The sequence below is a fragment of the Protopterus annectens genome, chromosome 12.part0 (assembly GCF_019279795.1).
Source record: "Protopterus annectens isolate FY-2018-M chromosome 12.part0, PAN1.0, whole genome shotgun sequence".
NCBI lineage: Eukaryota > Metazoa > Chordata > Ceratodontiformes > Protopteridae > Protopterus > Protopterus annectens.
This window is the reverse complement of record NC_056746.1, coordinates 233,369,366-233,394,149: the sequence shown is the minus strand read 5'-3', so window position 1 is coordinate 233,394,149 and position 24,784 is coordinate 233,369,366. Positions and strand designations below refer to the sequence as shown.

Genomic DNA, 24,784 nt, shown 5'->3' with positions numbered 1-24,784 from the left:
CACACACACACACACACACACACACACACACACACACACATTTAGAAGCACAGTCGGACAAACTCACACACACATACATTGAAACAAATATACACACACACACACACACACACATTTAAAAGCACAGTCAGACAAACTCACACACACATACATTGAAACAAATACACACACACACACAAGCATACACCGACAAACACACATGCACACTCAAAAAACACACATATACTTTTCCTTCTTTCTTTCTTTCTTTTATTTACCTTCTTGTTGTTTTGCAGGCAGAAAAAAAAATGATGGCCATTTATTTTTTTTTTTCTAATTGAGCTTCATGGCAGATTAATATGCCATGGTAAAGCAGCACACTTGTTTTTCAATGTGCAAACACGCTGTTGTAGAAAATTGGTGGGCAATGTATAGGTATTCTCTAATCCAGATTATCAATTTAGAACTGTTGTACAATCTGTTATGGCTGTCTGAATTACAGTGCTGCCTAGACATTTGGTGACTGTAGGGGGTAGCTAATGGTCAGCAGGCAGGACAGAAGAGAAGGATTCATAGTCTAATTACCATAAAGAATGTTACAGTCAAACTACTACCCTATAGCAGTCTGTACAAATCATACAGACTTAGTAACGTCTGACATGCAAAATAATACAATAACACATGTTTTTTAAACTGCATTTTTTTGGGATGTTTGCAACTAAACTATAAAAGTAATGATATCCTGGACTTGGAAGGTCAAGGGGATGGTGAGTGATATTATAACACAATATCTGCAGAAATACCCTCTAAGAAAACTTGCAACACCAGTTAAGCATCATCTACCATCAGCAGAATGCTAGTTCCGCAGTGTGGGTACTACATTGCAGTGACTAGTAAGAATTAGTTCTCAGTCTCAAAGTAACAGACACCTTAGCCACATATATTTACCACAAAATATGTCATTAAATAAAAATAATGGTACTTACATATTATCGCAACCAGATTTTTGCGATAATACCGCTTTCTTTCCCAAGGGTAATTTAAACCAGAAATATATGCAGAATCACACAGGGAATGTTATCTTTAAAAAAAAACAGTTTAGGAAGGAATAACAGTGTAATATTTGAAAAATGAGTATTTGTTTGAAGGAATGCCGTTCCCAAAATCATGTCACTCATACTACATTGCCAAGTCCTGTTAGGTGTTAGGTACATTCCAAACAGTAAACCAGTGACTGAACAATCCACAAGTATGCTGCCGTAAAACATCCACTAAACAGCCCAACAGTAAGTAGTATCCACAAGAATAACACCATCTGAATCCAAAGAATAAACCATTATTGTCAACGACTCCAAAAAATGATTATTGGACTACCACTTAACAGAACAGCCTCCATTGCACAAGTACTTTATAAAGTGTGCACATACATATTCCCTTACTTATTCTCCTTAACTTCAGTTCTATTCAAAAGTTTGTAACAATAAATCCAACAATTTACCAAAAAAGATTTGCAGGTCTCCGTGCCTTATTCTCTGAAGGAAGTATTGCACACTTATAAGTAATTCATGTTGCAGGATAGCAGAAGTTCAACCAAACATTTCTCAGGTGTCCGTCTTTCATTTCCTGCAGCACGACAGCAGTGTAACCAACTTAACAGTATGCAGTCCAAGATTCACATCTCCACGTTGATTTACCTTACCAAGTTTAAAGACAAACTAAGTTATACCCACTGAAAACATCAAATTCCACCATAACATAACTCCCACTATCCGTTTTTAAGCAAACAAACGTATTTCCGCAACTGCAAAAATCTGGTTGTGATAATACGTAAGTGTCAAAATAATTTGCTCCAGCAGTATGAGACAGTACTTAGTTTAAATGGAGTAAATAAATGGAGCTAATTTCTTTATCATTCTCACAACAATAAAAAGAGACATCTCTGGTATCCCTTGAAGTCTCAGAAAAAAACAGTATGCAATCTATACTGGGTCCAAAACTATTTTTAACTCAACTGTGGACTACCTACTATTTTCTATTTGATTATTCTGTAGCACAGATTTTGTCTATTTGATTATTTTGCAGCATGTATTTTAAAGTTATATCTTACAGTTTGATTTTTATTACGTGAACTAAGTGCATAACATAATTTAAGAAGTGAACATCACACCCTTCATACTGCAAAGTTTCTTTATTATTCTCATACCTTTAATCTCCTTAAATATATAATAAAACATAAACCATTTAATGATTACAGGCAATAACTAAGTAGTTACAAGCTTACATTTGCTGTTTTTAGTTTAATGTATTCATTTGTTAATGAGTAAAGTGAACTGGTCTATCTTTGTCCCTTTTCAGCCATGACCCAGGCCAAAGGGGCTAGGGCACATGGAATATGTATGAATATTCTTAGAGTAACCAACCAAATGTTATGTTTTTGTGAAGAAACCTTAGTGACTGAAAAAATATATAGGCATTGGGTGAGTATACAAACACAACCGAGAGAGCGACCACATATAACGACTGAATTCCAGACTCTGGATCTGGCACAGCCCTTAAACAGTGTGTGATCCTTTCTAGAGAAGCCTGCTGCTGCTATTGTGAAGGCTCAGCTTCTTTACATGTTTTGAAGTGAAGATGCAGTGTTATTGATTGCCAGAACAGTCAGACTGCAAAAAGTAAGTACTCTGATGGACTGGAACATTGTTCTACAGTTTAAACAAACAGTCTGAATGTCCTGTCTTTGTTTCCTGATTTGGCCACAAGTAAGCAGTTTTCAGATTCAAAACAAAGACAGACATCTAGTCTGGCAGTTGACACAGAGGACTAAGGCTATGAGCTATTACTTTTGGTAGTACAGTGTCTGATTCCTTCAGTCTTCATTTGCATACTGTGTGATCTTGAGCAAGTCACTTGCTTAACATTGTTTTGGGAATTTGGACTAGGCTGAGTAACAGCCTTTTGGAGATTATGCCTACTAACTACCTATGAACATGTAAAGTAGTGTTACACAGAATATAACTATGTGCATTTACCACATAACAGTAATAAAGAAATGACATTTGCATTTTGTCTTTCAGGTACAGATGCTGGAAAATATCCCATTTTCACTGACACCCCTCTCAACCCACTTTAGATTAGACATTGTCTAACACAGCACCTGGATGTCAGTGGACTGTTATTACTTTGATTTTCACTTTGTCACTGAATCAAATATCCTCATTTTGTTGACCATTCATTTCTATCAGTGGACTATTATTACTTTGATTTTCACTTTGTCACTGAATAAAATATCCTCATTTTGTTGACCATTCATTTCTAGCCTACTGTTGTTACAGTCTACTTTCACTTTAAAGCAGCATGTTACTCCAACAAAATAGTATTTTTTAGCCTTACCAGTCAAAAAATGTAGTTCATCATGTCATCGTGTTGCAGTAATGGTGTGCTTTCTCACAGGTTAAGTTATATAATTGGCCATTTTTGATTGTTGCACAGTTATGCTTAACGAGTAGCAATAACTAAACATCTGGCATTGACTAGTGCCTGTTTTAACATATTGTAGTGTTACAATCAATCTCTTGTAACTAGTGTACAACTATTGTCACTTCTTTTTTCCAGTCACTTCTAACATCTCAGAGTCAGGTGAAGGAGGTGGAGACGGAGAATTCTCGACTTCAGATGCAGCTTAAGGAGCTGAATGAGGCATACCGTTCACGCTTGTCTCGCTACATCGAGGATATAGCGGTAAGTTTACGGGGGGAGGGATGACAGTAAGTGTAACTATGTAATTATACTTGGAACAGCAATATGTCTTACTGTAACCATATATATTACTAAAGCTGCCAGCAGTTTTCTAAGCCCAAGCAGGTTTGTTCAGCCAACCACTTTCCTCCTGTTCCTAGAACCTCTTTTCCGAAATAGAACTCTGCAGGAAAAAGAAACCATAAAAAGATCATCTGCACTTTTTTATTGCTTTAAAAATGCTACAGCAGTCAGAATGGTGACATTACAATCAATGCATGACATGATGAGGTCATTTTATTGTGAAATGACAAAATACTGATGTTAGTGAAGTATATTTTCACTGATATAGTTGGCAGTCAGGATACATTAGAATGTTTTATTTTGTGTTATTCTTAAAGCAACAGAGAGAATTTTTAAGTTATTTAGTTGTCCTTGGCCTCATGCCGGGTCCACTGTCTGTTATGAAAATTACGAAAAGGCAACGAGTGGAAATATAGGTGTGAGTTAGTTGTATAGAAGAGGGGAGACGGTGGGAAAAAGTGGAGAAATGGTCAGCTAGTGGGTCTGGGAGAATATCACTATCAGAGATATAGTGAGGATGGGATACTAGAATCCAGTCTATTGTAGTTCCAGTGATGGAGTTCTTGGAAGGCCTGGTAGTGGAATTGATTAGTTGTATAAAGTTATATAAGTTAATATTGAGTGAGTAAGTGGGAGATTGGATTGTGGCCCAGTTTATGTTCATGTCCCCAGGATTATGGTTTCATGAGTAATGTTGATAGAGACCCAGGAGAGAATATCTTCAAGGGATGAGATATTGTTGCCAGGGGGAATATAGAGGGGGAGAACAAATATGAGTTTATGCTTGTTGTTTATGTGGAGTAGGGCTATTATTTCTGCCTTGCCAAATTTGGGAAAGGGTTTGGTATAGGGGGTGACTAAGAGGGATGCTGAGTAAAGGAGTGCTACATCACCTCCCTTTTTTTGTGTTCTGTCATTCCTTAACATGCGGTAGTTGGGAGGAGTTATTTCAGAATCTTGTATGTGGGGCTTAAGCCAGGTTTCTGAGATGGAGAGAATATCGGGCTGATTATGTAGAAGCCAGGCATGAAGGTTTGGAATTTTGTTACATAGGCTCTGAGCATTTAGAGCTAAGAAGTGGAGGGGGTTGCCTGTTGCTTGGGGGGTTGGATGCAGTGTGGTGGAGGGGCCTGGGTTTGGGTGGATGTCCCCGCACAGAATGATAGAGATAAGATGATGGATGAGGTATTTGGTTTGTTTGGGGTATAGTATACAGGTAGAGAGTGTTGTGGAGATTAGACTAGTGTAGTTGGGAACAGTGTTTTTAGAGTTAGGTAGGAGTCTATAGGGGAAGAGCATGCTAGTGTTGAGGGGGTAGAGACTGGAAGATATATGAGTAACAGTAGATGTGTACCTTGTAGAGCATGGGGTAGTGGTGTGAAATGGGGGGAGTGGTTTGCATTAGTAGGTTGGGTGATATAATTTAGGTAAGTTAAGGTAATTGGAAGTATTATTTGAGTAAGTAGGGACAGATATTTGAGGGTCATGATGTTGGTCATTAGAGTAGAAGTAGGGAGTGAGTTGAGTTGTGAAGTTAGTTTGAGTAAGAGATTATGGTTTAGATTAATTGTTTAGCAGTTTATCGGGATAAGTTGTGTTTGGCAGTAAACTCTGAAAGGTAGGCTTACTATAATGGGTGAACTGTGGGAGGAGATTTTGGGGGTATGATGGGTAGTTTGGATTGGATGGTGGAAGTGGTGGGAGTGGCTAGCTAAGAATAAGTTTAGGGGTGTTGAGTTGGGTGGAATTTGGGGGTAGGGTAGGGGAGCAGAGTGAGCCTGTAGGCGAATGGAGTGGGTAGAGCCAAGGAAAGAAAGAACCAAGGTCAACAGTGAAAAACAATCAGTGGAGTGTAAGGTAAGTTCACAAGAAAGTATGTAAGGGGTAAGGGCTATTCTATAAGTGGTATAGGGAAAGGATTCGAGTGGTTCAGAGAGGTAAAGGATGGTGTCACAGAAAGGAAGGCAAAGTTAAAGAGTCTGGGAGAGGGGTTGGAAAGAAAATAAAGTGAAAGAAACTGGGGGTGGGGTTGGAATAAAGACTGGAGATGGATATCACAGTGGCCTAGCTGGTTGGAGCCAGTACTGACAGGGTCAGGTCAGCAGTGTGAAACAGCACTGAAACAGTTAGAAAGGAAGCAACTGTGAAAATCAAAGCTGAAGAGGGAATGAGAGCAGATGTATCCATTAAACCTAGTTGTAATAGGAGGATTCAGATTATGGAACCATAATGATACCAATAGGCAGAGTTGTGCTAATTAGGCATTTGTTTGCTTCTGGCTATTCTGTCTCTGATTTTCATGGACTTTATGTATGTAGATTGTAGAAGCCAGCAGTCTTGCAGTCTATATTTAGTTGCATGACTTGACTTTTTATTTTTATGCAATATGTTTCGTCCCAGGAAGTTGCATGGTGTTGGCGAACAGTAAAATGTTTCAAACACTTTTTCAAATGACTGATGCTAGTATGAATATAACATCTGCATGGAGGTGATGTGTTTGTTTGGTCTGTCAAGAGTCTGAGGATGGATTATCAAATGGAGAGCTTTGTTCTACCTTGTTCGTGCTGTTAGATGAGACTGCTGCCAATACAGTCTTTTTCCCTTTTTCATAGCCACTGCACAGACCAAACTTCCCCCTAAGATTATGCATTTTTTTTTCAAACATTTATAAGTAATTCAGGATATGTTTGAAAGGCTGGGTCAATATCTGTTGGTTTAATGATTTTGACAGCAATTTCTATGCATAAATTGAGGGATTCAGTCAGGAGCTGTAACTGCTGTATGTTGCACTTCAAGCTGATCTTCGAGTTCTGTAAAGAAATGTTTCCACTCTAACGATTGTTAATGTGAATCCCGGGTCTGTGGTTGGTTGTTAAGTGCATTTCATAAAAAAATGCATACTGTGAACTCAGGTAGTTGCTAGAATAACAGGTTTTGCATTAATGTTATTTTCTGAGGGATATGACGTCTGAAATTCAAATGTCTGTCTGCTGTTTCTTATTATTTAGTGACTGCAATGTTCATGTTGGTATCCCACAATTCCACTGCAATGGGTGGGATTAAGACTATGAATGCAAATTTTATGTTAATCAGTGTCCCCATTTTTGGCCAGTTGTACCTACTTTTCATGGACCTTTGTCCAGATTTTTGATGTTTCCAGGTTGAGAGGTATGATAGCAGGTCCTCATAAATTACATTTGTAGTCTACACTGTCAAATAGTGTTACAGAGAAACAGAAAACAGATTAAGTTTGCTTGGCCCATAACATTTTCACACATTCTGTATCAGTTGTGAAAGCTGTGGATTTATTTAGTCTCCAGTTTACTGTTTTGATAACCTTCCTCCTATAACTTCCCATACATGCATGATTTTTCCTTTTTTTTTTTTTTTTTTTGTTTTCACCAACTGCTACCACTGGCAGTCTGTTCAGTGCACGCACAAGCTTTTGCATGAATAAATAGTCACATATGCCATCTCATACTACACATTATTAACTCCCCAAGTGATGTAGACATCCTACAGAAAGGCCTCACATAGACCAATGACTGGTTTTGAAACCATGGCTTTAAGCTTAAAGCCAAAAAATGCGTCATCCCCTTTGGGAAAAACTCAGTTCTCACTAATTACCACATCAAAGGAAGCCCAGTGAACACTGAAGGCGTTATAAGAGATCTGGGGGACACAGGTTGACAGCAACCTCTCCTTTGACCACCACATCGCCACTGTGGTCAGAAAGTATTCTATGTAAAACAATAAACCTGTTTTGAAAAAAAAAAGAAAGTATTCTATGTGGCACATCTCATTACCAAGAGTTTTGCATTCAGGAAGAAAGCGGTCATCATCTCTCTCTACTCTTCCCTCATTAGGTCACTCATTGAGTACAATGCCCCATTTGGCAAGTACCTCTCTAGACACATGCAACAGCTGGAAAGGCCACAAAAGTACCTCACAAAGAGGATCCTAGGCCTTAAACACGTCCTACATGGACAGACTCAAAAAAACTCCACATATTCTCTGTCTCATATCATCTACTAAGAGGTGGTCTCTGCTTGACTTACAAAGTCATGTCTGACCCAGCTCTGTTAGAAGTGCTACATCTAAAGAAATCCAAATCCTTCCACACCAAATGCTCCAGAGACCTCGACCTCATTACCACAGTCAACAGAACATGCTGGAGGGACAGGCTCATAACCCAGAGACTGCCCATGCTCTGGAATAGACTTCCCATACATGTCAAGCAGAGCACCTCTTCAAGAGAAATCTTGATGAGTGGATGGGAAATAGAAAGTTCACCCTGGGCATCACTCTAGTGGCTCTACTTGATAGAGGCACTGGGAACTAACATCGGGCGGCATGATGCCAGGGCACTTCTATGGGCTAGGTGTGTAAAGGCTCCAGGGCCATTAGCCTAGTACACCCCTATGAACCTATGAACATTGTAATCTCATCATATTTCTAGGCCTTTTACATGTTTTTCACATCTGCCCTATCCCTTTTTTCCTCCACGACACACATACTAAGTTATATTTTATATTTACACTTAATTAACCAGGTAAACTTGTTTTGTAGAGTAATGCAATCTTTAGTCTACTTAAATGTCTTTCTTATAGTCACATATCATGTATTAGGAGGTCTTGAGAATCAAACCATGACTCAGCAGTAGCTAACTTGTCTAGTGCTAGGTACCATTCCCATTTCTGATCATCCTGAGTTAAAAGGCTAAAAACAAAAAGCAGGTCTGTTCCCCAGTCTGGCTAGCAAGCACTCCTCACCTTCGAAGGAAGCAAGCTAGTTCTACATTACTAGAGCACTCAAGGTTCTTTAAACTGTATCAACTCGCTTGCTATAAATGCAACAAATACTTGTAATATAGCTTGAATACCAGACACAGAGACCTGAAGCTCTTCAGCCCTGATTGCTAATGCATGATCAGCATTAATTTCTGAATGGGGGTTGTAGACTACTTCCTGATTGGGCATCTCCCAGTCACCCCCCCCCCCGACATGTTGTGCTTGGGGTGTCTCCTCCCTTTGCCCCACTCTAGTTATGCTTCATAGCTGATAAAACGTCTAGTGCAGTCTAGCATCATTCCCTTTGCCCTTTTCTGAAATTATATCACTTTGTTTTCCTTTTTAAGAAGTCTTGCCGTTTATAGATCTCCATGAATTTTTGAATGAAGTGTCTTTATAATGGCATTAAGGTTCTCTTCTGCGATTGATAGCCCTTTTTGTCTGCCCCACTGCTTCTTTTCACAGTTGAAGTATTTTGTACAGTTATGCTTAGGTTATCAGATGAGTCACTATATGGATAACCATCATTGGGATTTTACATTATAATGCCATCTGCTTTTGCATGTTTGATCCCCAAAATTGCCCCACTGCAGTCCACTCTTACAGTTTATCAGTTTCCCTCAGTTTTTTTTACAGGCACACTTTCATTTTCACATCATGTACAGTATAATTTATGAGAACATTAGACAGCTCTAAAGGATGTGGTACTCGGGTATTACCTGCTTTTTCTCTGAATGAGATCTATTACACCCCCTGTCATGGTAATAGGATCAAGTCCTAACACAGATTACCAGATTATAACTGTACCACACCACCTTCAATATTCCCCTCAGTGGAATCAGATGCTTTATTTGAAATGTAGTTAGGACACATATACAGGTCCCCCATGATCTTTGGCCTTCAACAACCAGTATAAAATGACTATAACATGTATTCAGCAAAAATACATGCAGTGGCAAATCCAAAACTCATGCAGATGGGGAAGCTACTGTTGCCCAAATGTGAAAGTTAGTAGTCAGTCTCAGTACACTCAAGTCTCATTTTCTTTTCATGTTATGCATATTTTTGAAATGTACATTAGAAGCTGTGAACACAGAATTGAAATTAAATACATTTCATATACACACTAAAGGCATTAAAGGAATCCATAATATTAGGTATTTAAGTTTAGTCATTGGAGATTATTCCTGCTTATGTTGTCCATTCCTGTTTTATCCCCAACCTGGCCTTCTCCTACCATCTGCTTCCCCCCCCCCATTTTTGTCTATATCTTCAGCTTTTTCTTCCATCCCTCAAACATATCCTTATTGGCCAAGACGTCAATGAAATAAATGCATTATGCCAGGATCTAGGAGCTGTTGGGCTCCCAGAAGCCCTGGATTTCTAGATAATCGGGGGTGCATTTTACAGCTTTTTTTTTCCAAACTTTTAATCCAATGATGTATAAAACACCAAAAATCCACAAACAACGAACTGTTGAACTGAAACAGAACACAATAAAAGTCGGCCAAAAAGAGTTAGTGCTATTTATTATAAATTACACTTTCAGCTAGGACAGTGCCTAGCCTTCTTCAGACAAACAGTTAAAATATGGTAAACCAATGCCTTTTATCTAATCAAGTCAGTGATGTCATCAATTAAGCAATGTTGTTAGCAACCATAACAACATATTATCGCAGCCTACTTTTATATAACAAGTTATAACTCATTAACTTATAATACAGGAAATGATGAACAAAACAATATATATTCCTATCTCATCTTATGTTTAAAAACACACTTATATGTGTATACATGTTAAAAACTAAACTATACAAATTTAATAAAAACATACTCTACTTAAAACGCTAAATCAAATTCATACTAGATAAGTCAAATTCATAAAAATACTTATGAATTCCCTGGTTCTCCTTTGTGTGAATATAAGGACTAAAAAATGCCTAATTAAACAAACGCAGCACTAACCAACCTTTAATTCCTGGTTAAACTGTCTTATGCAAAAACTTTGTATATTTGCATTGTATTCAATTTTTATCTATTCAAAGTTAGGATTTCAACAGACTTTTAATGGAAATACTATCATTAATCCCTGGGGGCACTGAAGCTGGTTCATATATAAAACACAGCAAGGAATTTTAATGTTAAAGTAATAGACTGTTGTAGAGAAAATATAATTGAAAAAAATGTAAATGAAGCAACTGAAAAAGTAAAGCAATTTGTAAGTGACATTTTAGGCTGTGTACCCAGCCTTATAACATGCACATAGGAAAAACAGTTACTGTAGTTAATTAAGACATCCTACATTTGGCATTCATAGTGCAAGCAAAAATGTTGAACTGCTCTCAAAAATATTTCCTTGAGTTTATTTTTCATTTGTATTTGCTGGTATACAGTACGATCCACATGGGACTTTTTCAGACTAAACCCTGTGGCATTGTCTGGTTAACTGACTTGCTTAGACTCACACAGCAATAAACAGTTAACAGTCCAGTCCTAGTCCAGGTTGTGGTAACTATGAAACCTCAGTATCTCTGAGAGTCATTGCAGGTAAAACACAAAAAAATAGTATCCAGTTGCCTGCATTGGAGGAGAAACCTGCTGGGGGTGATTCTCCTGCAGAGGTACATGCTTCCTTTTCTCATGGTCCTAGGGTGCTTCTTGTTTGAGCGTTCCATTGGGTCCAGGTTCCTGTGGAAGGCTAATCTGAAGTCCTTAAGCTCAGTTGAAATAAAGACAAATACTCAGTTCTGTTCAAGTAGGAGTTCCTTTGCTGGCAGATGAGTGCTGCTTAGAAGACTGCTTCTAGGCAGTGCTCATGTGCCAATAAAAAAAACTCCCTCTTTGTGTCAAATGCCTTGGGCTTGTCAACTTCAAAAGAATGATAGTGCTGTCACCATGCATGCCCTCAATGACCTCTTTGAGGACATCTAACAGATGTAATGGACATGATGTAGTATTAACAACTCACACAGGTCTGTTGCACACAGCCGGAATACTGCTAGTGTCCATTTAGAAAAGTTTCATAATTACATGTTGGCCTGACTCACAGGTGAGGAGGGTCAGGATGTGTCTATGCATGTATGTATCGGATGCTGTCCACCCCCCCCCCCATCTCAGTTGTATGCATGTTGCTATACAGCCTTCTACGGGAACATAGTTTGTGTGGAGGGCATGTCAAAGTGTGTAGTCAACCATGTCAAGAAGATGTATGTGCTGAGTCACGCTATAGGTGATCTGTGATGTTGTCACAGCCCATTGATTCTGTGTGATAGGCCTGGATGAAGGTAAGAGACTGCATACTGCCTTGATCTGGCTTAGGGTTTGGATACAATCCCCCACTTAGGTATTATTGAAAAACTCCCATCTGGGAATTAACCTTCACATCACTAGATGGGTAACCAATTGGCTCACCAACAAAACAGATACTGTGAAAATTGATGAAGCAACCTGTACCAGTAGAGCTGTCACCACTGGCATACCCCAGGGATCTCTGCTTGGCCCTTTACTGTTTGGAATAGGTTTATTGACAGTCCAGGTTACAGTATACCACCTTTGGCTTACCGTGTTTGCTGATTATTGCATATTGGGTGAAATCACTGAATCTACCAAATATGATACAGGAGGGGCTAACACAGACAAATGTATGGTGACAAAGCCACTCTGTCTAAAAATAAATTCAAAAATGTGTCTTTATTTTGCCCTTCTGCAAAGTGCAATTCTCTGCTAATTACAGCATTAACAATACTCCAGTTATGCTGAAACCCAATGATGCAAGACCTGGGAACACACATAGATAGCAATCTGAACTTCATACACCAAGTGTCCACAGTGGTATGGAAAGACTATGTTGTGCACATCATAAGTCACACCATCATATTCATATCTGTGGATTATATAACAGCACTGTACTCAAACCTCATTAGAATGCTAATAAACTATAATGCTCCCTTTTACATGTACCTCACCAGACACATGCAGCAGCTGGAGAGACCACAGGGGCTTCTCAACAAGAAAATACAGGCCTGACAAACCATACCATGCTGCATGTGGATAAACTGAAAGCTATGTCACTGTAATCTGTATCGTATAGAATGAGGTGACTTCTGCTTGGCCTCTAGGCCAGTCTCTGAAACTGCCCTGGTGGTAATAGTGCACATCCACAAATCAGATATAGGTGATGACATCTGCAGTGTCTGGTGAGGAGAAAATGGTAATAGCACTATCCCACATGCTGGTGTAAAAGGATCTCTCTAATTCAAGAAAGTGCACGAACACACACACTCACACACACACACACACACACACACACACACACACACACACACACACTCACATCAGTTGACTGCAGTGAGTACAGAACCCCTTCCTAAGTACACAGATTACAGACCTCTGTATTTAAGGCAAGTGCCACAGCTCAAATCTGACTTGGAGTGTCTCAGGCAATACTTTATAGATGATGACATCAGCAGTGTCTGGTGAAGAGAATATGGTAATAGCAGTGTCCCACATGCTGGTACATAAGCCTCTCTCTAATGTCAAGCAGGTGCACAAACACACACACAAACACCCCAGTTGGCTGAGGTGAGATCAATACCCCTATTCATTTAAGTACACAGACTACAGAACTCTGTATTTAAGGCAATCGCCACAGCTTACATATGTCTTGGAGTGTCTCAGACAAGACTTTATTGTTGATGAAGCAACAGTGTCTGGTGAGGAGAATATGGTAATAGCAGTGACCCCATGCTGTTGTAAAATGCTCTCTCTAATGTCAAGCAAGTGTACACACACACACACACTCCCCAGACAACTGCAGTGAGAACAAACCCCCCCACCTAGTACACAGACTACAGAACTCAATATTTTACGTAAGCACCACAGTAAGTCTGACTTCTACAAGGCTGCAAGACAACTTAGAGTGGATGACATCAGCAGTGAATATTGGAGAAAAGATGTTGGGAGGCCCGCATGAAATGGAAGTGTAGGCATGTGCAACTGTCAAAATAGTGTCAATCCATAAGATTAGACTGGTAACTGTAGGATACACACTTATGCTCTTCTGGCTAGGTAGACAAACCCACATACATCCACAGTTGACTGCAGTGAGAATAGAACCCCCTACCTATCTAAGCAAACAGACTACAGAACTGAGTACTTTATGCAGGCACCACAGCATAAGTCTGACTTTTACAAGGCTGCAGAACAATTTATAGTGGATGACATCAGCAGTTAACGTTGGAGAGAAGATGTTGGGAGGCCTTCACGAAATGGATGTGTAGGCATGTGCAACAGTCAAAATAGTGTCAATCCATGAGATTGGAGTGACAGCTGTAGGATACAGATTGTACTCTTCTGGGTACACACACACACACACACACACACACACACACACACACACACACACACACATACAGATAACTGCAGTGAGAAAAGAATCTCCTACCTAAGTATGCAGTCTATGGAACTCAGTACTTTATGCAAGTGCCATGGCACAAGTTTGACTTTTACAAGACTGCAGGACAACTTACAATGGATGACATCAGTAGTGGATGTTGGAAGGCCTGAATATGTTCATAGGTTCATAGGAGGTTACTAGGCTAATGGCCCTAGCACCTTTACAAGGCTAGCCATGTAAAAACCTGGGTATCCTTATTAACAATTGTTAGATAGTCATTGTAAGCAGAGCAATTTTGTGATCAGCAATGACTGTCCCTATTAGGGACATAGATGCCACACTTGGGGTGAATTTATGGTCACCCATCCAGTTGTCAATATTGTGCTTGAATAGGGTCATTGAGAAGCTTGGCTTCACATGGAGTGGCTGCCTATTCCTGAAGACCGGCAATTGCTGGGAGATTTATATGTCTGTCTGTCTGTCTGTCTTGCATGTTCTTTTTATGTCACAGACTAGGTTGAGATCCCTGGGGCAAGTTATTCTTGTCCCATTTGATTTGTGGATGTGCAGCATTTCCATTAGGACAGGGTCCAAGATTGCTCTGTAGGCCAGGCACAGGTCTCCTGTCAGCAGCCTTTATGATACTGAGTACAGTGACAAGGCTTTCAGTCTTTCCATGTATGTCATGTTTTGGAGGCCCTGGATTCTCTTGGTCAAAAACCTCTGTAATCTCTCCAGTTGTTGCAGGTGTCTGGTGAGGTATGTACAGAAGGGAGCAATGTATTCAGTTAGTGAGTCTGATAAGAGTTGAGTACAGCGAAGCTATGACCTCTCTAGCCTTGGAGGGGATGCCCTTATTTATGAGGTGCACAATGTAAAATGCTTTTCTTACCACTATGGACACATGGTGATCAAAGTTTAGATTGCTATCAACCTGAGTTCCCAAGTCTCGTACCACTGAGTTTAAGCTTAGAGGGGATGCTATCTATGTCATAATTAGGATGGGCTACTTCTTTGCCAAAGGGGACAATGAGGCATTTTTTTGCATTATGTTTCAGTCCCTGAGTTTGGCACCAGTCATTTGTCTGTGTCAGACCTTTCTGTAATATGTTAACATTGTTGGGGGACTCTATATGATTGCACCCAGTTTACAGTTATTTGCAAGCTTGGCAAGCCACAGGCCATACACCTTTTCCTGGACTTCAGTGAAATAGTATCCAAACAGTAGAGGGCCCTGCACAGATCTTTGTGGTACTCCACTGGTAACAGGTCTACTGGTGGAGGTGGACTCCAATAGTGTGCATTCCATCAGTGAGCCAGTTGGCTACCCATTTAGTAATTTATTGAATAGCTCCTCCATCTTGGATTGGCTGATTAGCATACAATTCAGCTGCTTATACTGTAATTAGGATGTAATGGTGTTTGCCATGGTGGCTCGGCTCTACACACTCTGTGCAATGTGCACACAGTGTAAACAGACCATGTAGGCCTTGTTGAATCTGGCTGACTATTTACTTAGTGCTGCTGAGCTGCTTCACCAATGTACTGCTCCTGTCACATTCTTAATATATGCCTGTCCACCCTGCAGTCCACTCCCTGGCACGTGCATTATGAATTCATACTCTGTCTACCTTTGCAGTCCATCTTCATGTATATTATCAGGATAAGACCATCAAAATTATAAATAAACTGTAAAGGTTAAGTGGGACTGAGGTACTTTAGTTCACTAAAACACCTCAGAGGTGCATTTGCAATAGAGGTTACAAGAAATAATAACTGGGCTAACATACATCTCAGTACAACAGCCCCATAATAAGCCAAAGTCCTCCTTTACTTTAAACTTTCCTGAGCTACAATTACAGAAACATTATATTTATTTATCTATATTATTTATGTTTGTTGACTGTTAGTCTCTCTAGGCCTGTGGCCAATTTTCAGTGGAGATCTGAGGTGATATTCATACTGACTAGTAGAACCAGAGAAATTTCCCTTTTTCAGGAATATAAAGTAGAATGAACCCAAACTTTCAAAGGCCACAAATTTCAGGAATAATGACAATGTGAGGCAGTCTGTTGATACTGAAGTGGTATCTAAAGCAGCAGTCACTGCAGTTCTAGTGGAGGCTTAAACAATGTAACTCTGAAAGTAACGTAGGAGGAATATGAACTGAACAGCAGAATGGTAGCATTGAATGACACTGTGAACAAAAAGTTTCCATTGCAATTGGATGAAAGAAATGGGGGGGGGGTTCATTCATTTCTGGACTGATATTGTGAAATACGAATGTAATGATGCGGTCAATTTTGAAGAATTAGAAGGTGTAAGCAATGGAGAGGCAGCAGAGACACCATGAATACAATCACAGGTAGCTGGGCAAAGAAGCATTGCTGCATGTAAAAAGTGGCTGAAGGTACAAATAGGAGTTAAACAAGGCATCATTATGAGCAGATACAATTTATGGGATAATGGTGTGAAGCCATTAGGCTTTAAATTACAGATATCAGGTCAATTATATACCCTGGTATTGAGACTAATAAATATGTTACTTTTGAAATGCATGAGTTACCTGTAAATTTGTGCTGTTAATATGAATAAGGCACCTCAGAAACAATACACTACTTCAAACATGACTGTGCATATTAAAATAAATTTTTTTGCAGTTTTGCAGTGAAAGTATTACTAAACAAATTGTTGAAACGTTTAAAGGAGAACTACAGATATTTGTTTGGTGTTGTAAAGAATATTGATGACAGGGAATATGGAATGTGGGTATAAAGCACAGGCTGCATTAAGTATAAAAGAAAATGTGACCTGTCATTTACCAAGTGCGAGTTTAATTAATGAAAACAGGGGTGTGATATTGTATGGGTCTAACTGAAAACATTGTGGCAATTTTAATCATTTGATAAACAAATGTTCATTCAAAAGATATGTGGAGAAAGGGGCACAGTGTGAAGAAATCCAAATTACCATGATGCAACTGTAAAAACTATGAGCAGCTATGGTTTGATTATGCACTGTTATGGAAAGAAACAATATCAACTGAATCTGACATACAAGCTTCTAAATAAGAGGGAGAGGTACTGATGGAAATTAATGTACTGTGCTAGGTTCTGAATCAGAAAAAATTGATAAAAATGTGAATATGTCTAAAAAATGAAACATGAAGATGTAAAGAGATTTTAAAATAAGTTAAAACTGAAGAAATGCACTGTTAAAAAAGGCAACAGGTTAAACTTATGTGGAATGGGAAAATAGCATGTTGTGGACAAATATTTTCTTTAGAGTTGAGATGGAGACAATTATGCCTATAATAATAATTAAGCCAGGGAGGGGATTGATAATGAATGTTGGAATGAAAGAACAAGTTATAAGGCAACTGCACTAATATCTGTGAATTATAATCAAAAGACAATTCTTTTAGGAGAAATAACATATTTCATAGTGTAGCCATAGAAATTATAATGATGAAAGGATTGTATTGCAATTAAAAAATACCACAGGATGTCAAGATCTGAAAATGATTTTATGAAAGTAGGAGACAGGCTTAAGACAGTAGAGTGCATTTATATTTTCAAGAGTTTTAAAAGAAGTAAAAAGGGTAAATATTTGTTAGGTTTTACTGATCAATGTGTAGTTTGGATATGTTTGGATTTAATAAAGGAATAATTAGAATGGGTAAGGGAATTAAAAGATTAACAGCTGATTGGACTATTAGTGTTCAATGGAAAGAGGAAGTTATGTATTTATGAGAAGGGCATGAAAGTGTAACATTTTTTTATGAAGATTAATCTGAATGGTGAATTTCTTTAAATGAATAATATAATATATTGCTTATTAAAAGAGAAAGCGATGGTAAAAGAGTATTGAAAGACAGGATTTGTTTTGATAAAGAAAATATGAAAAGAATAAAAAAAGAATGAAAGAACACAGAAACAGATTTTTTCTTAAAGGTTAGAAGGCTGTAAAGACATGCATCTGGGTCCCAAGTATATACAAAAAGTCTAGAAGAGTTAAGATTTTTGTCTGGAAATGCTTGCACAGGTATTTTTATACCGCAAACAGACTCTAAAGAATTTTTCCTCAGGTGGTTGGCAAATGTTGGAGGTGTGATAAGGAAAAAATAGGTAACTGGGAATGGATTAACTTTTTAATCTCGAAATACTGAAATCTCGAATTTCAGTATCTCGAGACTATAAAGCCGAAAATTCAAAATACCGAAACCCCAAAAGTGCGAAATTCAAAATCGCAACTTTTAAATACACCCTCCACCACACAAACACACATACACCTTCCTCCATACACTACAACAAACAAACAACACAAATACACAAACTTACACTACATATAAGCAGGGGGCAAGCCCCCCTGCACCCCCATACCTGTGCTACTTATATATACTAACTCTGAGGTCACACTAAAAAGACAAAGACACCCACCACTACACAATCTATATTCCCTCACACAAACACACATCACATACATAGAAACACCACCATTCTCAACACTTACACACTCACACTCTTATCTACATATCGTAATCTACACCTACAACTTCCCAACACACTAACATACACTAAAATCCCTACCCAAAACCCCTAAAATATAAATACTTACCTGAATCTCTGGTTATCCATTAACACAGTGCACCACCACAACCGCTCATTTGACATTTCCGGATTCGGTTGTGTGGACTTTTGCGCAACTGGGCTTTCGATATTTTAGTCTCGAGATACTGAAATTCGAGATTTCAGTATTTCAAGATAGTGAAGTGCACCCCTGGCAACATATGTTTTGGGAGTATAATGAGTTTGCAGACTTCAAAAATTGTTTACAGTGTGAGCAAATGGGTGTAACTACGGTAATTATTTATTTGATCTGGGAGACAAGAAATTAATTGCTAAGACATAGTAACTGTTTGTAAAGTTTAATTAAGGTGGCTGCCTAATAAAGCAATTACTAGAAAATGGAAATCAAAGTCCAAATCAACTGTATTTGAAGTATTGAATATTGTAGCAGGTATAAAAAATGGAAGTAGGATCTTTAGAAAAAGGTAGGAGCAAATTACACAGAAATAAATGGAAACTGTGGGAACATTACATACAGAATAATGATATGGATGAGGAATGAGGTTTAAGGGAAGGCAGGAAGTGAGCAACTTATGTAATGTTGGACTGATAGTTATACAAAAGAATATATGTGATGTATAATGCATGTAACTAGGGGCATGTTAATATTGTTTGTTTTCTTTTATATTAATGTATGTTTGCCTATGTCAGTGATAATTCAATAAAGGTGTTAAAAAAGAGGGGAAGGGACCACAGCTCTGACAGTCAGGCTGGATGCTGGGCCTTTTGCAACAGAGGTCTTAGTTAACAATGAAAACTGCAAAGTGACTCATATGAACATTAAAATTTAAAAGGACAAAAAAGGTAGTAATATAAAAATATATCAATAAGTTGCAGTCCCGTTGCCCCACCAAGGCACAGACAAGGCATTCTCTTATAGTGATAATGATTCAAGTTCAGGAAGAGATTCCTTTGTCAAAAAGACCAGCAATAGGAGCACTGAATATGAGATGTATGTCAACTCACCATGTCTAAAAGGAACAACTAATATCAACTATAAAATCAATCATTATCAGAGAAGAAAACCTACAGAAACTAACTACCTAAAGAGCAAAAAAAATAAATAAATAAAAAATAAAAACGATATTGAGTAATATAAGATCAGTTTTCATTAGAAGAGGTGTAAAGGTCTTTCAGTCTAACTCCCATCATTTTTACTAGTAAATTCAGCCATCCGGTTGTCACAGATCATTTGATCACTAGCCTACAGATGAAGCCAACGCATCTTTTTTTTTTTTTTGAATGTGTCTGCACATTTATATATTTTTATATACATACACACATGCACGGGTTCCGTTAAAGAGAGTGAGAGAGAGAGAATGAAAGAAAATCAGTCCAGACAGGTCCCCTTCTTTTACTGAAGAAAAAAGATGACTGACAAAGAGTACGATGACAACACAGATATAGCTAGAATGAATGCCTGTGTATCAGCATGTGTAGCCAAGAACATCTTCTGTTCATACTGTGAAGAAATCAGACACATTTGTTCAATATGAATATGTCTCACAGTGAATGCACTGAGTATAGATACAATAGTTTGTGATGTCTGCCGCAAATATGTGGTCAGGGAAGCATCCAGGAAGATACTATATAAGTTGTCTCAGACAAGCTGCAGCAATAGGTTAACAGAACAGTGTTCACCTGAGTTCTCAACACCTAAAAAGATGGTTTGATAGGAACTTGTCTGTGGTAGCGCCTACAGACTTTCCCAAATAATGTAAGCTTAGACTGTTACTTAGAAAACCAGACAAATACTCTGATAACTCCAAGTATTAAAAGGAACTAAATGAAATGTAATGAATAAGATTGTACTGTAACAATAGTAATGATGATAATAATAATAATAATAATAATAATAGTAGTAAAGTTTTTAAGGTTTTTATCTGAACAAAAGAAAAATATATCTGAAATCCTGAAAAATAGTGAAATATGTTTTCTTAGAGAAACAGTAGCCAAATAATGTAATAAATGAAAGCAAAGTTTTGTAATTAAATGCTATGTATTTATACACATAATCTACCTCAATATATAATCAAAAGCTTTCACTTTTGAAACAAGAGGATGTAATGTGTATAGCTTTAATGAGATTTGATGCATTTAAAGTTAGAGTCCAGAATATATATTATGTGGCCTAGTATCCTGATGATGCTGGTTCCATGCACAAAAGTCTGTCTTTCTCTATTTCGATCCATCATAAACACTACACATTAGAGTGATGCAGGCATCTTAACCAGTGAGGCACCGTGTTCTCATTCCACATTACGGCCTTTGATGTAAAATGATCTTGTGTTAAAAACACTACACCGATTCCTGCCCAGTCATCTTACTGCTAATACTGCCCAGTGGAATTTTTGACTCATTTAACAGCTGGCAAGAGATGCCTAAAATGTCATAAAATAGGTTTTTCCAAATGACAACAACACTATAAATGTTAATGGGCAAATGTTATAAATACAAATGTGACTAGATACATTGAGTAGAAGCTCTACTGCATTATTATCTTTTCCACAGGAACTCCCCCTGCCATTACTGATATTGTAGTCAGTGTAATAAAGTCCTCTCCTTGATTAAACCAAACCAACACCGGATGGAGATGGAATGCCAATAAATATCCAAAAGTGCACAAATACTCGTAAAACTCAGGTTTATTAATTCCAGTTAACGCAAGTGAAACACAATGACACCCGTTTTCGTTACCAAAGTAACTTCATCAGACAACATAGCCAGCTGAATTTCCTCTTTAAATATGGATGTCAATTAGAAGACTTGTTAAATAATTAACTTAAAAAAGACATAGTTAAAAAATCTATTTCAAGATAAAAGAACATACATATGCTGAAATACTATGTATGCTGTTAGATATTCAAATACAAAAATACACATAAATAAAAATATTCTTAGTATATTTGAAAATATAAAAATACAAAAATACAGTTTTCTCTAAAAAATTCCCAAAAACAAAAATGTTCCCATAAATCCTTCACAGCCTATATTTTAATGGCTTTCAATTTTAATATAGGCTTGATGGATATATTGTCATTAAGACCAGGTTCCTTGTTAGCCTCCAACTTAATTTGCCAAGTTGTCTCCCTCTGTTCTAGTATAGTCTGCCACGGCCCGCCCCTAGGATCCAGTTGAACACTATCCAAAACAAAAAATAGAAATTTTGCTTTGGGTCATGTATACGTATGTTTAAACAAGGCATTGGTAGTGTTCCCTTTTTGTAAATCATAGATATGCTCATATATTCTAAGTTTCAGGGAACGCTCGGTCTTACCCACATAATATGCCGGGCATAAAGTGCACATGACCAAATACACAACCCTTTGGCTGTTGCAATTGCAAAATGCTTTAGCTCTGATAGTTCTGTTTTTAGCTGTTAAAAACACTTCCTCAGAGTGCACAATGTAAGAACATTGTGCACAAGACCCACATTTGAAAGTACCCTTTCGTGGTCTAGAGGAATACTGCCGAAAGGGCCCCTTTTCTAAAATGTTTTTGATACTATTCCCCTTACGGAAGACCAATTTCATTTCCTTGCCTTGCAAATTGCCCAAGTCAGTAACCTCAGAAAAAGTTTCCCATTCTCTGCTGATAATGTCTCGGATTTTACAAGAATTAGAACTATATTGTGTTGTAAAAGCCTTAATATATTCTGACTGAGGTGTTTGTTGAGTCAGAGTGTTGTCACCATGTTTTAATCCCAAAATAGGTCGAAACCTACCTACTCTTTCTTTTTTAACCTGTTCACAAATGTTGCATACAAAGTCCCTAGGATAGCCTCTATCTTGGAATAAAAGACTGAGATTCTCACACTCATCCAAAAACTCCTGTTCATTGGATGTCATTCTGGAGATTCTAACAAACTGGCCCTTGACGATCCCCCTCTTTTGATATGCCGGATGCAATAGGTTAACAGAACAGTGTTCACCTGAGTTCTCAACACCTAAAAAGATGGTTTGATAGGAACTTGTCTGTGGTAGCGCCTACAGACTTTCCCAAATAATGTAAGCTTGGACTGTTACTTAGAAAACCAGACAAATACTCTGATAACTCCAAGTATTAAAAGGAACTAAATGAAATGTAATGAATAAGATTGTACTGTAACAATAGTAATGATGATAATAATAATAATAATAATAATAATAATAATAATAATAGTAGTAAAGTCTTTAAGGTTTTTATCTGAACAAAAGAAAAATATATCTGAAATCCTGAAAAATAGTGAAATATGTTTTCTTAGAGAAACGGTAGCCAAAGAATGTAATAAATGAAAGCAAAGTTTTGTAATTAAATGCTATGTATTTATACACATAATCTACCTCAATATATAATCAAAAGCTTTCACTTTTGAAACAAGAGGATGTAATGTGTATAGCTTTAATGAGATTTGATGCATTTAAAGTTAGAGTCCAGAATATATATTATGTGGTCTAGTATCCTGATGATGCTGGTTCCATGCACAAAAGTCTGTCTTTCTCTACTTCGATCCATCATAAACACTACACATTAGAGTGATGCAGGCATCTTAACCAGTGAGGCACCGTGTTCTCATCCCACATTACGGCCTTTGATGTAAAATGATCTTGTGTTAAAAACACTACACCGATTCCTGCCCAGTCATCTTACTGCTAATACTGCCCAGTGGAATTTTTGACTCATTTAACAGCTGGCAAGAGATGCCTAAAATGTCATAAAATAGGTTTTTCCAAATGACAACAACACTATAAATGTTAATGGGCAAATGTTACAAATACAAATGTGACTAGATACATTGAGTAGAAGCTCTACTGCATTATTATCTTTTCCACAGGAACTCCCCTGCCATTACTGATATTGTAGTCAGTGTAATAAAGTCCTCTCCTTGAGTAACACACAAGACCAAAATTAATAATGCAATATGATCCTCAACTTATCTAAATTTTGTAAAGATATATTTATTACTAAAACAAATCAACTGGCATATTTTAAAAATTCTACCCCTAAATGATGCTGCATCACCCATACGTTCTTGGGTGATTACTAGGCTATCAGCCTAAGAGCCATTTTAATCCTAGCCAAGTTCCCTCTCCCCCAAATTTAACAAAATATTACTGACGTGTCAATATCCCAAGGAATTTTAAAGCTGCAAAATAAGCTTGTACAATCAAGCATTCACAGGCTTCCCCTGTCCATTAGGGACATAGATGCCAACCCAGGAGTTAATTTACGATTTCCTATCCATTGTTGCAAATTATGTTTAAATAGGGTTAGGGATGACCTTTGCTTCCCATGGATGGGAAGCATGTTCCAGAGAAGTAGTAATATTTGAGAAACATATATATCCCTCCAACGTGTCCTATTTATGTCGCAAATGAGGCTTGGATCCTTAAAACAGCTATTTCTGATGTTACTTGTTTTATAGATGTGCAACAAATCTTTCAGTATGGGATCAGAGGATGCTTTGTAAGCTAGGCATATATCACCTCGCAGCAGACTGTAGGAGACCAAGTACGGAAATAGGGCTTTAAGGCAGTCTGCATAGGACTTTATGTTTTCTCCCTGTATTATTTTTGTAACATCTGTGGTCTCTCTCAGGTTGTTACAAGTACATGCCAAAGGATGCATTGTACTCGATGGCAGGTCTGCTGAGAGTCAAGTGCAGTGGAACAGTGACTTCTTGGACCTAGATGCCATGCTCCTACTCATATGTTTTGCAGCACAGAATGGTTTTGTCACCACAGTAGGCATGTGGTAGTCAAAGGTCAGGTTACTGTCAATATGCATTCCCAGATCCTTGATCATTGATTCAACTTTCAGGGATGTATTATCAATGTGATCATTTCCAGGGGTAGATGACTTTACAAAGGGCATTAGCATGCATTTGTTCACACTGAGTTTTAGCCCATAGCATTGGCACCAGTTGTTTGCAATAATGCTTTAATAATACTTTACTGAGCACCCTAAATCAACTAGCACCCTTAAGATATAAAAGGGTTAAGTTCAACCCCGCCTTCTGGCTTATAATATCCACAAAACAACATATGCAAATTTGGGACAAATCCTGGAAATCCTAGCATCAAAAGAGAACTGAGTCTAACTTGCATCGCTACAGGGAACTACAAACTACAAACTAAATCAAAGCCCACATTAAAAATGATAACAAAACCTACTAAGACATCCTTCAAAGC

The 24,784-nt window shown here is 37.9% G+C and overlaps 1 protein-coding gene across 1 annotated transcript in view; it reads left to right on the top strand.

Annotated features, from left to right (window-relative positions):
• CCDC78 (coiled-coil domain containing 78) overlaps window positions 1-24,784 on the top strand; it is a 739,645-nt gene that overhangs the window by 501,560 nt on the left and 213,301 nt on the right. The window contains exon 16 of the mRNA XM_044089297.1: window positions 3,595-3,720. Coding sequence (XP_043945232.1) covers window positions 3,595-3,720 — 126 coding nt within the window. The remainder of the gene's footprint in view (window positions 1-3,594; window positions 3,721-24,784) is intronic.